The sequence below is a fragment of the Cylas formicarius genome, unplaced genomic scaffold, assembly GCF_029955315.1.
Source record: "Cylas formicarius isolate icCylForm1 unplaced genomic scaffold, icCylForm1.1 PGA_scaffold_1__22_contigs__length_36826433, whole genome shotgun sequence".
NCBI classification, from domain to species: domain Eukaryota; kingdom Metazoa; phylum Arthropoda; class Insecta; order Coleoptera; family Brentidae; genus Cylas; species Cylas formicarius.
In genome coordinates this window covers 32755853-32770503 of record NW_026844264.1, presented here as the reverse complement: position 1 = coordinate 32770503, position 14651 = coordinate 32755853, and the positions used below count along the sequence as shown (strand labels likewise).

General features: G+C 38.2%; 2 protein-coding genes across 4 annotated transcripts; one reads left to right on the top strand and one right to left on the bottom strand.

Moving 5' to 3' along the window:
• Positions 1-55: 55 nt before the first annotated feature.
• LOC132696225 (cysteine-rich venom protein natrin-2-like) lies at positions 56-13322 on the bottom strand. 3 transcript variants are annotated; one of them, XM_060660942.1, is made up of 5 exons: positions 13067-13322; positions 2527-2663; positions 759-904; positions 512-709; positions 56-454 (listed from the first exon to the last, which is right to left on the bottom strand). In XM_060660942.1, the coding sequence occupies exons 2-5, from the start codon at positions 2650-2652 to the stop codon at positions 211-213; spliced, it is 714 nt and encodes a 237-aa protein (XP_060516925.1). In that variant the 5' UTR covers positions 2653-2663; positions 13067-13322; the 3' UTR covers positions 56-210. The 3 variants fall into 3 exon arrangements, with proteins under 3 accessions (XP_060516925.1, XP_060516924.1, XP_060516923.1); XM_060660941.1 differs by lacking the exon at positions 13067-13322 and adding an exon at positions 2713-3444; XM_060660940.1 differs by lacking the exon at positions 13067-13322 and adding an exon at positions 2717-3444.
• On the top strand, positions 6944-13639 carry LOC132696223 (uncharacterized). The gene is made up of 8 exons (XM_060660938.1): positions 6944-8103; positions 10319-10391; positions 10448-10615; positions 10670-10756; positions 10813-11157; positions 12759-12981; positions 13340-13426; positions 13484-13639. The coding sequence occupies exons 1-8, from the start codon at positions 6944-6946 to the stop codon at positions 13507-13509; spliced, it is 2169 nt and encodes a 722-aa protein (XP_060516921.1). The 3' UTR covers positions 13510-13639.
• The last annotated feature ends 1012 nt before the right edge of the window (positions 13640-14651 follow it).

Below are 14651 nucleotides of genomic sequence, written 5' to 3'. Positions count from 1 at the left end.
ATTTATTTTTGAAATTTTATAATTATGAATAAGGTAAGAAAGATCGACTGAAAAACTTAAGATAGATGGCGCGCGGTTCTGTCTAGTTAGGCGGTGAACTTGACTACCTGTCTTTAATGCTTGCGAAGCAAGCATTTTTAAAAATTCGTGGAGCCGAGTTCTTTTAAAAAGCGTCGACGATTTGGAAAACAAAGAAAGGTTCGTGCGGTATTAAAAATGTATTTGGTGACGGCACGTACAGGTCGCTTTACAAAAACTCGATCGTTCGCGTCCTTTCGGCGTCTGACTGTTGCACAACCAATGCGGGTGCGCCTTGTACAGGTAATCGCAGTTGGCCCAGACGTTTGCGGTCGGACACGCGTTTAGGCACAGCTTACGGCTGCAATTCTTCTTACACGCGCTACACGGGTTCCCTTTCTCGTAAGGTCGGGCCACGCGGCCCGGCCAATTTCCCCTAATTCGAAAACGAGTGACGCAAACGTTTGCCTTCGCAGGTTATATAGCGACTCACGTGGGACAATAATTACACACGTAATTGTAAAACTTCTTCCACGGCACACTAGACGCGGAACATTCGGCCAATCCGCAGCCGACTTCATGCGTCGCCGCCCAGACCAGCTGAGTGTAATGGCCGACGACCGTCAGATTGTTTTTCTTACCGAACGCGAAGCGGTCCTTTTCCAACCACCACGTTTCTACGGCGAAAAACCTAAAAATGCGACGTGCCACGACGGCCCGATAAACGTGTCGTAGATCACCAGGGCACCCTCTTCGTCGCGACGAAGATGTTTTGGCCGCACGCGCCGTATTCGGTCACGTGTCTACCCGCGGGCGAGTCGTGAACCAGAAATCGACATTTCCGGGCCCAGATTTGCGCGGCCCTCGCAGCCCTGTCGTGCCATTTCTGAAATCGTATAGGCTTTCACAAAAATTTGAAAACAATTTCGCCTGCTTGTGGTAGTTTCCTATTTTTATATTTCTGTAGTTGCGCCATCTAACGGAACCCCGTCGAAACCCCAGTTACGTTTTGTTAATGTTACGGTGTACGTCGACATTCTGTGGCGGCTGCGAACTGGCCTAATGACCACAGGGAGTAGTCGGGTGACCCGACGGTTAAATAAGGTAACAAAAGAACCAGAAGAAGCGGACTTCATCTCTTCCGCTTCATTGGCTTAATTAAAGAGAAATATAAATGTATGTGTAAATATAAAATTACCTGCTATTTTTCATGAATATGTGAGTGTAAATCGTTTGTTTTCATAAACCAGTAATTTCAACCTCCATGAAACACGTGAACAATGATTTGAATGTGGTTTTACGGCTCCCCGTTTAGAAAAAGTCAACGAGTCAATCAAAAAAGTTCTGTGATTTGCCCGACAGCTCTTAGGACTCGACAATCCCCATGTGTCCGCTTGTGGTGATAGCGCATGAAAGTTTCACCTCCCAAATTTCGTAAATATGCCCGTGGCCGATTTGTTTAATAAAAACCTAGGTATTAGAATTTAACTAGAAAAATTAAAAACTACACATTATAAAAAAGTCAATAAATAATTTGTTTAAAAAATTGCATTTCAATGTCACCTAAATGAACCCTAAATGTGCGGAGAATTGCCTAGAAATTAGTTTCAGCAAATACAAAAATTGATGTAAATAACATATTAGAGTATTTTTTACAAAACTTCTGGATTCCTCCCGCGTTTGTTTTTTCTGAGTCGAAATTGCTGAAATTGTTGACCAAAATATTCCAGTTAAAAATACTGAAACAAACTGAAAAATAGTTACTACCGTTTTGCTTGCCCGCACGAATTAAAATATCAAATAAAAACTACACTGTGTATTGGACTAGTTTTGGTTCGTTGGTGTCTTTGGACATTGAAGGTGGAAAGGTTTAACGCAAACCGACGAGAAAATGTATGGCGTTCACCGAAGTGGCTGTTTCCAGTAATCGAAATTAATTTATCTTTGTTGCACAAAGAACGAGAAGAATTATTTATTATTGTGTTTTAAATGATTTCATTTACTCTACCCAATTTATTTATTTTTTAAACACTTTGGAAAATGTCACCGTTTTCCTATCAGTATTATGTTTTTGCATATTTCGTTTTGTATAGAATTTTTCTGATAGTTACTGCGTGTTTTATTATTTTTCATGTCTCGTTAAATAAGAGCAGAATAAAAAAATCGGCAATTTTTTTGGCATATTTTCCGAAGTGACAGCAATTTTTCAGTTTTCTCAACAGCATTTAAAAACTAACCGACTTAGTAAAAGAGTTCCCCACATGTATTAACCCGGCATTACAGGAATCGCTTTTCTCGATATAACCCCATCTGGAAATAAGTTTTCCGCTGTTTTTGCGTTTCCAAGTTTGTATACCGAGTCTGCACTTCTTAATAGTTGTATTCTGTGATCTTAACGTTAGTATTCTGTTTTCCGTTATTAAAAACAGTAATACGCTGAGTTTGTGTGGTAGTTTAAAATTACGCGGATTTGAGCGACGAGAAAATCGAATCGAATTACTCACCTACCATTTTCAGCATGTTGCTCGCCAGCGGCTTCACTTTCGATCGGAAAAAATTGTGGTACGCGACTATTTTGTTTCGCACCCTCTCCCTCGCGGGGCTGATGGCCGCGAACGGCAACGCTGGGCCCATCAATTTCGGACCTGCAATTTTATGATAGGAGAATGACTTCCAAATTTTTTTTTAACACACACACGCCGATTCGGGTTGAAGCGGGACTCCTCGCTTAAGCCTAATATACACATTAGGAACAAGGACGTCAACAAGAGTTTGCTTTCACCCATTTGCGCCGAAAATTTCGACTTTTTCTTTTTTAAATGCGACTTTAAACTCGAACGATGCTGAAGTGTCTTTATAGGCGACGAGCGCATCGTTAATTTCGTCCCATTTAAAACTTCCGAGGTTTTAATTTAATTTGTCGCCAAGTGTGATGCGGTGACCTGAATGTCAAGATTTTTATCTAGAGATGCCACCGTTTAAAGCTCAAACTAACGCACACAAAAAGGCTTGTTATTTGTTATTGTTGCTGTATAATACTTTGATTTTGTATTGTTTTCAAGGAACGCGAACGCATATAATGACATTATACCGTACATGCTTATAATAGAAATTGATTCGTCAGGAAATCTGGTTTAATTGCCTGAGACGAAGGGAATAGCGGTATTGGTTTAGGCGGTTCACCTTTAATAGGCATGATCAACGTCAGCCACTCTCGCACACTAGTTATACACAAAGGGCACTGGGCCAAACAAAAAATTTCATTGTTTTCCAACAATCCGCATAGAGGACCTGTTAGACGTATGACAAAAAGCACTTAATATTCTAAAGTTTAATGCGAGTATATATATCTCCGTGCATTTTGGGATTTTAAATAAATTCTGAACGACTTTTATTTAACGCAGGCCACATTTGATTGTTTCTTCTTCCCCCGTCTGGTGTTACACCGTGAAACTAAGAAAATGTAACAGAAGCTTCAATAGATGTACGTTAGGTGGCGCATTCGATTCAACAACAAGCGTTACGGCACTGACCGCTGTTTCGTGAACGCCTTACGAACCGTGGTAATTTATTGGCTGCCAGTGATTTTAGCTGGAGCACAGGTTGCTACGTGAATGCTGTGGTTCGAACGCGATGAATCAGCTGTATGAAAACAACAGCAAACAAAGATACCATTAAGATAGAATTAAGCCGTTAATAAAATATAAGCAGGTCCCAATACGTTGTTTATTGAGTTATTTTGCAGTTTAATTATTTAAGTGTGTCTAAAAAGCGTAATTAAATAAAAAAAAATCTCATAAGAGTTGAAGTATTTAAAATTGTATTTTAAATATAATTTAAAATTAAAGAGTTTGAAGATGATCCCCCCTCATGACCTCATCATTGAAAAAGGTCTTGTCCAAAAGTCATTATATTTCTATTGAAATTTAAAGACCAATATGGACAAATTGAATATGAATAATTGAATTGAATATGTGTGCTCACTAGCTACTAATTATGTAAACTGCTGGATTACCATTTACCTGTATTTTATGGAAGAGATAGAGGATAATTGTCCTCGCTCTTTTAAATTTTCGAACTTTACAGTGATTTTCGGGTATTTAGTTAATGGATATTATTTGAAAAAAAAAAGTGTTATCATTGAAATAACAGTTTTAAGTGTTATTTGACATGACAATTATGAATTTCAAACTTATTTTGACGTTGCTCATAGCGGACTTTCAAATTGTTTCTGTTGAGTTCTGGTGAAACAATATAAAAATTCGGAATAATTTGCAATTTTTCATAGAAAGACCCTGAAGGTATGCATTGCATTTAACAAGAGTAACTTATTTTTCTGATTTTTTTTAACATTCAAAAGACGATAACGTGTGCAATATTAAATAATAACTATTTTAATGTTTAGTACTTCCACTAGTTCAGAGATTGCCCATTATTTATGACTCATAATGTTCCTTATGAAAGACTTATGTCAGAAATTCTCATTTGTTTCTTACAAATTCTGACATGTTTCTAAGAAATTTTAACTTATTAACTTGTTTGTTAAAAATTGTGATGTTTCTCAAAAATCCTGATTTGTTTTTTAACAATTATGACATGTTTCGCAGAAATGTTGACTTATATTAGAAAATTTTACTTGTTCCTCAGAAATTATGAGATGTTTCCTAGATATTCTTACCAGTTTCTCAGAAATTTTGACATGTTTCTTAGAAATTCTAATTTACGTCAAAAATTTTGTTGACTTGTTTTTCAGAAATTTTAATGTTTTTCAGAAGTTCTAAATTGTACTTCAGAAATTCAGACAGGTTTTTCGAAAATTGTTTTCTTGAAAATTTTGGCTTGTTTGTTAGAAATATTGACTTATGTTTTGACTTGTTTCCTAGACATTCTTACTTGATTTTTAGAAATTTCGATATTTCTAAGAAATTCTGAATTATGTGAAAAATCCTGACTTGTTTTTCATAAATGTTGGTATTTTTTAGAAATTCTAAAGTGTATCTGAAAAATTGTGACAAGATTCTTAGAACTTCAGATTTATTTTTTAAGAATTCTGGCTTTTTTTTCATAATTCCGACTTCGTCCTCAAAAATTTATCTTAATTAATCCATTTTGTCCCAGTGGTGCCTTAAAGCACCACCTATTCTATGATTTTTTGTGACATCCAGGAAATATTTTCGCACATCCATTTAGAAATTTTATTATTATCACTACTAAAACTACTAAACTACTACTAACATAAAACCGTAGAAATCGCTAATTTATATGTAAAGGAAAGATCTTATATATGGATTCAAAAGTGAACAAAAGGGGTACATAAATTTCTATCACATTTTCAGGTAAATCCAAAATAGTAAAAAAAAATATTTTGGATTTGTATTGCCATTTTTGTTAAGGCTATAGCATGTAGATTATATCGCGGAAAACGTACATTGGAAATACTATATTGATTATGCTTTATTTTTTGAAAATGTTTACTGTGAAACAAAACTTTGTTGTTGTTGTGTAGACAAGTCAGCGCATGTAGAATAAACATTCAACAATTAGCGTGTTCTTTAGTATTATTTTGTGCCCTGTGCAGTGAACGTTACAATTCATAAAATATGGCATATCCGAAGTATTTGACTCAAACGGAATTAGAGGCGGCCATGAAGAAGAAGAAGAATGAAAGTCGTAAGTATTATCTGGATTTACGTATTTTTATGTATTGTAGCATTTCATTCCTTGTAAATTTATGCTAAAAATAACGTGAAAAAATAAATTTACAAGACTTTGGTGCACCAACTGTTAGAACTTTCGAGTGACATACACCGAATGATGCAGCTGTGCTTCAACAGTCCTGTAATTCATCAACTACTGAACTTGAATGGGACTCATCAGATGACGAAACCCTAAAGAAAACGTATGCTTTCTGCAAATGACAGGCTTGCTTCTACTGTCAAATGGAAGAAAGGTCAGATTGAGTACACTCACATATCTATAACCGATGAATTTAGATCATGTGAGGAACTAAAAAATAGGCTTTCCGGAAAAACTCCACTTGAAATATTTTTTATGTTTTTTGATGATGAAGTTATTGATTTGATTTAAACATTTTCGGTAAAATATGCTCAAGACAATAACTGGCATGAATTCTCGTTGGCAAAAAATGAACTTTTAAATTTTGAAGGCATTTTATTGTTCTCAGGTTATCATTCATTGCTACATATTTAGCATTGTTGGTCTTATGATATCACACAGCCACACAATTTACACACTTTTTTTTTGTATCAAATCAGGTTCTATTTGGAAAACAACTTTTAGTTGTTTTCTGTAGAATTTGAACTTTCCTTTATGTATAAATTATATGTTAAATCTTACGTGCGCCAAAACATCTTTTAATGTTTTTTTTCCAGTGATTCGTTTACGCACCAGTATTTTTTCGTATTTTTCGAGTTCGACACATGTAATGTATTCTTAAGTGCAACAAAATAAATAATTTCAGAGCAAAAAAGTATTTTTTTATTTTTTTTATGCTTGAGATAAGATGGGTTAAGAAAAAAAGCGAGAAATAGTCGGACTTATATAGTATATATATATATATATATATATATATATATATATATATATATATATATATATATATATATATATATATATATATATATATATATATATATATATATATATATATATATATATATATATATATAATATTATGATATATATAAATACTATATACTCTATTTTTGACCCAACGTTTTTGACAATTTTCCTATTTTCCCGCCACACCGTACTAACCGTACACCGTACGACCCCACTCGACAACAGGAATTTATTTCGCATCGTCGATAACGATTACGTGCTACGTGGAACGCGAAACGACCGCATTCGGTGCTCTATTTGCGAAGCGATCCGATAAGATACGGCCGGGATAAGATACGGCGAAATGCGACAAGCTCGAAATTGCGCGGGGCGCCAGTCCAAACGAGAAATACGACGCGACTCGCTCGTTCGAAACCGTAAGATTGGGGGACGGACAATCAGTGGTCCGGCCATGTCCGACCGCCAAGACATCGCGAGGACGACCAAGGTCCACCGTTTGGCAGCGCTGTTCGAGATCCCGCGTCCCGACAAAAGTCACCGCGTTCTCAAAAGGTCCGCCTCCTTGCCGATCTCGACCAAATCGGTGAGTTTCGAGCGCGTCAAAACGCAGTTAGAGTGCGACGACGACGACTTAGTCCTCGGGGAACTGCCCGCGGGCGTGGACGAGGCGACGGTGGCGCCGCGCAGGTTGTACATGAAGAGGAGCGACCCGGCGAGACGGTCCAACCGATCGTCGCACCAAAAGACGTCCCGCGAAATCATCGACAAGAAGACGGCGAATCGGACGAGTACCGTCAAACAGAGGATATGCCAGTTCGAAAATTTCATCGAGGCCGAGCGAAACGGCGAGACGGAAAATTATCGGCGAAGCCTCGTCTCCGAAATGGACGAGGAAATTGAGAAAATGAAACTGGACGGTTTCGAAGACGATTTTTACGTATCGCCGGACGAAGACGACGGCGACGACGACGACGTATCGGCGGCGTTGCAAATCGACGATCAGCTGGGCACGTCGTTCGGTGACGATTTAGAACGCGGCCTCTATTTCGTCGAAACGTACAACGCGGACGGCAAGGAACTGGTCATAGTCAGCGTGCAGATCGACAGGAAAGTGGTGGACCTGGACAATTTCCAAGACTTGCAGTTGACGTCGCAGATGCTGGTGCGGCGCGACGGCGACGGCGTCGTCCTCATCGATCTGGAGGAGGCGTCCAGTCGATTGTCGTTGGACGATTCGAACGGTTCCAAGAGGACGACGATTTATTCGACGGCCTCCGGAGATAGTTTCGACGATCGCAACGGTTACGACGAGTGCTTCGACTCGTCCGATGGCTACGTGAGCGCGAGAAGAGAGACGGTCTGCGACAAGGAGGGGATCGTGAGGATCGAGAGGATCGCGCGTGCCGAACGAATCGACCCCGAGGACGACGAAAACGGGACTGTAGAATACGAATACATCGCGTACGACGGGTACCCGGACGTGCCGGAACCAAAAAAGGAGACGTAAGTCCAGATACTTGTCCCAGTTGATGATCGTTAGTTTTTCTTTTTTCTTTAGTAATTCTTCCGCAAATTTGGCTTAAAAATGCCTGGCAACGAAGGAAAAAATATTACTTACAGATTGCGAGGAACGGCGCATGTTTGACTATGTATGAGCGTGCTTTCTGATTCGACAGTGACAATGTTTTTTTTCACAGACAAAACCCGTGCATGCTGCTATAAAAATTTACTAAATGTTAGCCGGTCAGAGTACTTTGCTAGTTACGAGGGCAGCGCCAAAATTTCCCGGTCTAAATATGAAAGAAACAAAGTAGAGTAACAATTTTTTATTATTTTTCAATATAATCCCCCTTCACTTCAATACACTTATTACATCTCTCTATTAACAACTCGATCCCTTTAAAAAACAAATATTCTTTTAGTTTGTCAGAATCCCGACAGATCATGGCCATCACCTTTTTTGTTGACTGGCAGACTCTGAATTTTCTTGGAGGTGCTTCACCCTTACGACGCCACTCCATTGATTCTTTTTTCCATAGAGGGTCATAATAGAATCATCTCCCGTCACAATAGTTTCTATCACAGGTTTCGGTTCCGACCCACAGAGTTCCAAAAAAGACCGCGCACACTCGACACGCCGTTGTTTTTGAATAGCCGAAAGGTTTTTAGGAACCCATCTTGCACTAACCTTATGCATACCTAAATAATGATGCAGGATTCGAGCAACACTTGTATCAAAAAGCTTAGTAATTTCTGAGATTTCCTTGACCTTTAAATGTTGATCACTCAATACCACCTCTTCTGAAATCGCAATAATATCTTCCGGTATGACCTCCACTGGTCGACCAGTTCTTGAATCATTTTCAAAGGACTCCTGCCCCATTCGAAAACGTTTTGCCCATTCTTTCACTACAGAATTCGAAGGAGAACTTTGGCCGTACACACCATCCAGCCTTTCTTTAATAATTTTAGGTGCTTCTTTTGTCAAAAACTTTATAACTGCTCTATACTCAACTTGTGTTATTTGCGACATTTTTGTCAATAAAAAACTATTAGATGCAGCCTACTAAGATATATTTAAAAGAAGACAAAGTTTTATCGTGATAATGGAGCTGCATCTATGTCAGGCCGGGAAATTTTGGCGCTAACCTCGTATGTTTTTATCTACCTAAGTACTTAATCTAAAAATATATTTATAATTTCGGGGGTTCCCAAGAAACAAAACAAAAATAAACCGTTTTTATTTTGTTAATAATTTTTCGAAATTATGTACTTATACTTATATCATAACCTTGTGCTTACCTTTACAATTTTATTCAACGCATTTAAAAAGTCTTTATTTTGATTAAAATTTTAAGGATCGGGCTTTATAAATCCAATTTCAAGTGAAAATATTACCAAACCACGAATGCTTCGATGCTTCTTCTTCGTCTTTGAACTTAAACATACCGATAGCTAAAAGTTCGCAATTTTCATATGATTTAACGAAAAAATGGTGTCGAATTAAATTAAAAAAAAAACAAAAGCCCATTACCGAAATTTCTACTCTTTGTTACCAATTAAACTTAGATATTAAATTGGAGGATGGACAGCATATATCTCTTTCTCTTTTTGATATATCAAGGGTCTTCGATTGAGTCAATTATAGTTTGTTGCCGTCAAAGAGTGAGAGTATTACCTCTTCTTTTTTACCCCAGCGTCACGGTATCGGTTTTAATAATAGATATAGATAATTTTGCTCATTTTATTAAGCCCATCAGACGACACCACAATTATCTGCGTCGCTAAACGAACTGAACAGAAGTAATGTTGCCGATAAAGTTTGCTTTTCAATCGATTTCGCTTCTTTTCACTCTAAAATGCAATATGCAGTCAGAGTGTTTCGTCTTCAAAAATAAAAACTCTCCGACTTCTTTCCGGTTCTGACTATAGAGAATGCTGTAAAACACATTTTGACCAGTATTCATATTATCACTTCTTTGATATGCAATAGCGTATCCGAGATTCATTCTAATGAATCAAGCTTTCCTGTTTAATCTGATGCTTATTCCTACGCAACGCGTGATCACACCAGTTAATGATTTCCTCATACCGTTTTATCTAAATTATAAATTAAAAATTTTAAACCTGTGTAACGTGGCTTAATTTGTTTAGTCCTTTTATTCACATATTGTTTTATTATCCTTTTTTTATTTTTTTGTTGTTGCGGACTTCGTAGGCTGTTCTACATCATCGACGAAATCAAAGTGACGGAACGAAAGTACGTCGAAGATTTGCGGAAAGTCGTCGAGGTGGGTTTACCGTATATATATGCGGGGACGGTTTTTTTTCCTATTCGAAATTTCAGGATTACAAGCCTTACATAGAAGAACGGGCGCAGATGTCGGAGGACAAAAGCCGGATGTTGTTCGGAAACATCGACGACCTTTACGCGCGGCAAACGGATTTTCTGGAAGCGGTCGAAAATTCGGAAGGCGACGACGTCCGGCACGTAGTTCAGTGTTTCATAGATTTCGTAATGATTTCGCGTTTTCCGCCGCAGTACCTCGAATTGCATAGTCTGTTGCAGGAAGACTTGTTCGAACTGTATCCGAAATATTTCCGAAGCAAACTAAAATCCAACGTTATCGCGCGGGAATTGGCGGTCGTGATTAAGGTAAGGAAGGGGGATGCGCATTTGGAGGTGCCCCGACAACCGCCCGTTTGCTGCAGGAAAGGCAGGACGAGCTAAACGACAAGTTGGACTTGTCCGCCTACCTTCTGACGCCACTTCAGAGACTGGGCAAGTACAAGCTCTTTCTGGAAAACATCGTCAAGCAACTGGAAAAGGAGGCCAGGTCTACGGGATTCGCGTGCATTGCGCTGGACGTCATCAAAAAGGCGATGAGCAGGGGCAACGACGCGGTCGCCGCTTCTTCCATCTTAAACAGCCCCTTGCACTGGACCGAATACGGATCGTTCATGATGCGGGAAAAGTTCGTATGCTTGAAACCCAAACGGGTTGATACGGTCGTGTTCCTGTTTGAGGAGGCCATCGTTTTCACTTTCCAAGATCCAGTGAGTTGTTTTAATTTTATAATAAATTTCCGTAGTAAAAGTTGTGACAGTATTGCGCAAATCGGTGATTTCCACACGATTTCGCACAATATTAATTTTGGTTTAACATGATTGCACGAGATTTCACACGATCTCCCATGATTTCTTCAGATTATGCATGATTGAACGAGATTTCACATGATTTTAAATCATTTCGTCGGATTTCGCCTAATTTCAAATATTTGCACGGGATTGTACATAAATTTCGCCACATTTCACATGATTGAACGGGTTTTCACATTTTTTTGTCATAATTTTGCGAAAATTCGCCAGACTTCATATGATTTCGCCACATTTTACATGACTCAACGGAACTTCACATGATTTCACGCGATTTCCCATGATTTCTTCAGATTATGCGTGATTGAATTTCGTCGGATTTCGCCTAATTTCACATATTTGCACGGCATTGCACATAAATTTCGCCACATTTCCCACGATTGAACCGGTTTTCACATTATTTTGTCATAATTTTGCGAAAATTCGCCAGACTTCATATGATTTCGCCACATTTTACTTGATTGAACGGAATTTCAAATGATGCCGCATGATTGCACAGGATTTCATATAATTTCGTCTGATCTCACATGATTGCACGCGATTTCTAATGATTTGTACAGATTTCGCATTTCACATCGTTTCGCCTGATTTCACATATTTGCAAGGAATTTCGCCTAATTTCGCCAGATTTTACATGACCGACTGGGATTTCACATGATCATTGCACGGCATTTCATATGATTTATCGAGATTTTAAATGCTTTCGCCTGATTTCACGTGATTGATCAGCTAATTTAATTAGCTATCAATATTTCACTGCTAAAGACCCACAAATTAAACTTGTGTCTCTATTATTACGCCCAATAATTAATAATTAAACGATTTCGAATATTATACAGCAAAAATTAGTATCACTATGTATTAAATTATAGGACCAGGTAAGGTGGAAAAGTTAATTTCATTTTAACTAATAAAACAAAAAATCGGATTTTTCTTTTTCGTCACAAGATTGTTCTGTGAATTATCGTTTCAATATAACAAAATAGCATTACAACAAAGTGACTAGTGCTATACTTTTTTTCCATTGGCCAATAGGTGCAAAAATGTTAATTAGGTTGGAAATTTGAGCTCAAAATACTTCGTCATCTAATATCAATATTTTTAAGAAATTGCGACTTTTTTCCTTCGAAATTCCTATTCTTAAGAAATTATAACTTGTTTTTCAGAAATTCTGTTCAATTTTTTAGACGTTTTTATTTTTCATAAATTTGTTTGTTTGTTGTTTTTCAGAAACTCGAACCTATTTTACCGAAAATTCATTTTTATTTTTAAAAATTTGTAAAATATTCCCTCAAAATTTTCTCTAGGTAAACTAAAAAAAATATTTATTTTTGATTGCGTTTCGGCGCGTTCGTAATATCATCAAAGGAACACCTGCTTCAATATAGTACTTGCATAGAAGACATTCTCCTAAACAACGCTTCCGATACAGTTAATTCGGAATCCGGGCATATTTTGGCAAAATTCCGGGACTTTCTTATGTCTGGAGTCTCTCGTTTTAGCGTAACTCCGACGAGTTTATCTTCTGGCAGAGCATAAAAACGAACGACCTGAGGATAGCCACCTTCGAGGACACCACTTTGCACCTGACCGACTATACGAAAACGAAACGGAGGAACTCCTCCAAGTACACGTACGTGCTGGACGCGAAAACGCCAAAAGCAAAGGAAACTTGGCGGGAAAAGATCGAGGATATTTTGTGGCGGCAACTGATGAAAGCCAAAGGTCAGTGCTAAGTTTTTTTTTTCTATACCCGGCATAAAATATTAACATTCACTCCAACAAATTAATTTTATAAAAAATCACATACCTGGTAAATCTCTTCGATCAGTACTTTCTTACTAATTACATCGCGAATACAAAGTGCTGCGAAATAATTTTGATAAACCCGATCTAAACATTTTAACCGGCTTATTCTCACTTTAACGACCCCAAACACGACACCAACACACGTTTCCCCAACCATAGTCAATAAAAACACCAATATAAAAAAAGAAAATCCCAAAATCATTGACACATTCAAATGAAACAACTTTGTTTTCTCTTATCCGTGGACAAAAAACTGACCGACCAATCCTTCCAGAGAACACGTTGCGGCTCTACCAAAGCGAGAACCGCAGGAAAAGCAAGACGAGACCTAAAATCAATCGGGAACGGATCAAATCCGCAGGTAAAGTCGTAAGCGGGCTATTCGGGACGAGCGCTTTACTATACAAATAATTTTTAGGCGCCTCCGTCTTCTATGTCGATTAGCTTACGTTTAATTTGTTTTAATTCGTACGATGTCGACCTTGCCCGACCGCTATAGTTAACTTATTTTGTATATTATTTACCGTTTTGTATTGTTTTTTAATCTTTAAATAAACGCGTTTCGTAAAACGATATTTATTTATTTTTTTGCACGTTCTACATTGGGAGAATTCGAGAAAAACGTTTTTTTTTATTATGCGCTTAATTGGCTTCATCACAAATTAGGATATTCAGCCATTTTCCTGCATCCACGAGTGGGAGTTGGCAACCAACCGAGCCATCCTCGGTCCCAATCAATTCAATTCAATGATGCGTTTCACAGATAGCTGTTGGGCACGACTACCAGGATCATTCGCCCATTGCCGACTTCCGTCGAGGATTCTCGGATCTTCTCCAGGAAGGAGACAGAATTTTGAAGTTCTAAATGTCGAGGATTTTCGTATCTTCTTTGGCGAAGAAGGCTGATTTTTGAAATTCCAAATGTCGAGGATTGTCAGATCTTCTCCAGCGAAGGAGACTAAACTTTAAAGTTCCAAATGTCGAGGATTTTCGGATCTTCTCCAGCGAAGGAGACTAATCTCAGAAGTTCTAAATGTCGAGAGTTTTCGGATCTTCTCCAGCGAAGGAGTTCTTCTTTTGAAATTCTAACTAATATACATGATGATTAAAACCAACCCATAGACCATGAGCTAGCAAATCCAAAAGCGGTTATAAGCAGATACCACATGCATCAAGGAATCTAACCACAAGTCGTGCAACAGAATCCATACATCCAAGGTGAAAAAGTGCAGAAAAGGCACTAATAGGAGCAGGTAAGCTGGCATCAATGAGGGACTCATACAAAATTTGGGAGTTATTCCGATGCAGAGCACAATCAAACAAAATATGTTCAATATCTCCCACCCCTCCACAAGCACACAGGTTAGATATTTTGACGTTTATCTTGTAAAGATGTGCTGGGGAACTACAATGATTACTCCTCATTCTGCACACTGTTGTAATCTCCTTTCTAGACAGCTGCAGTTTGTGGAACCATGGAACTGTTGGAGGTGTCTTATAAACTGCACTATAAAGTCTGCCCTTTGAACGGCCCCATTCTCTCCACTTGATGGCCCAGATGTGCCACATCTTTGCTCTAATTATCG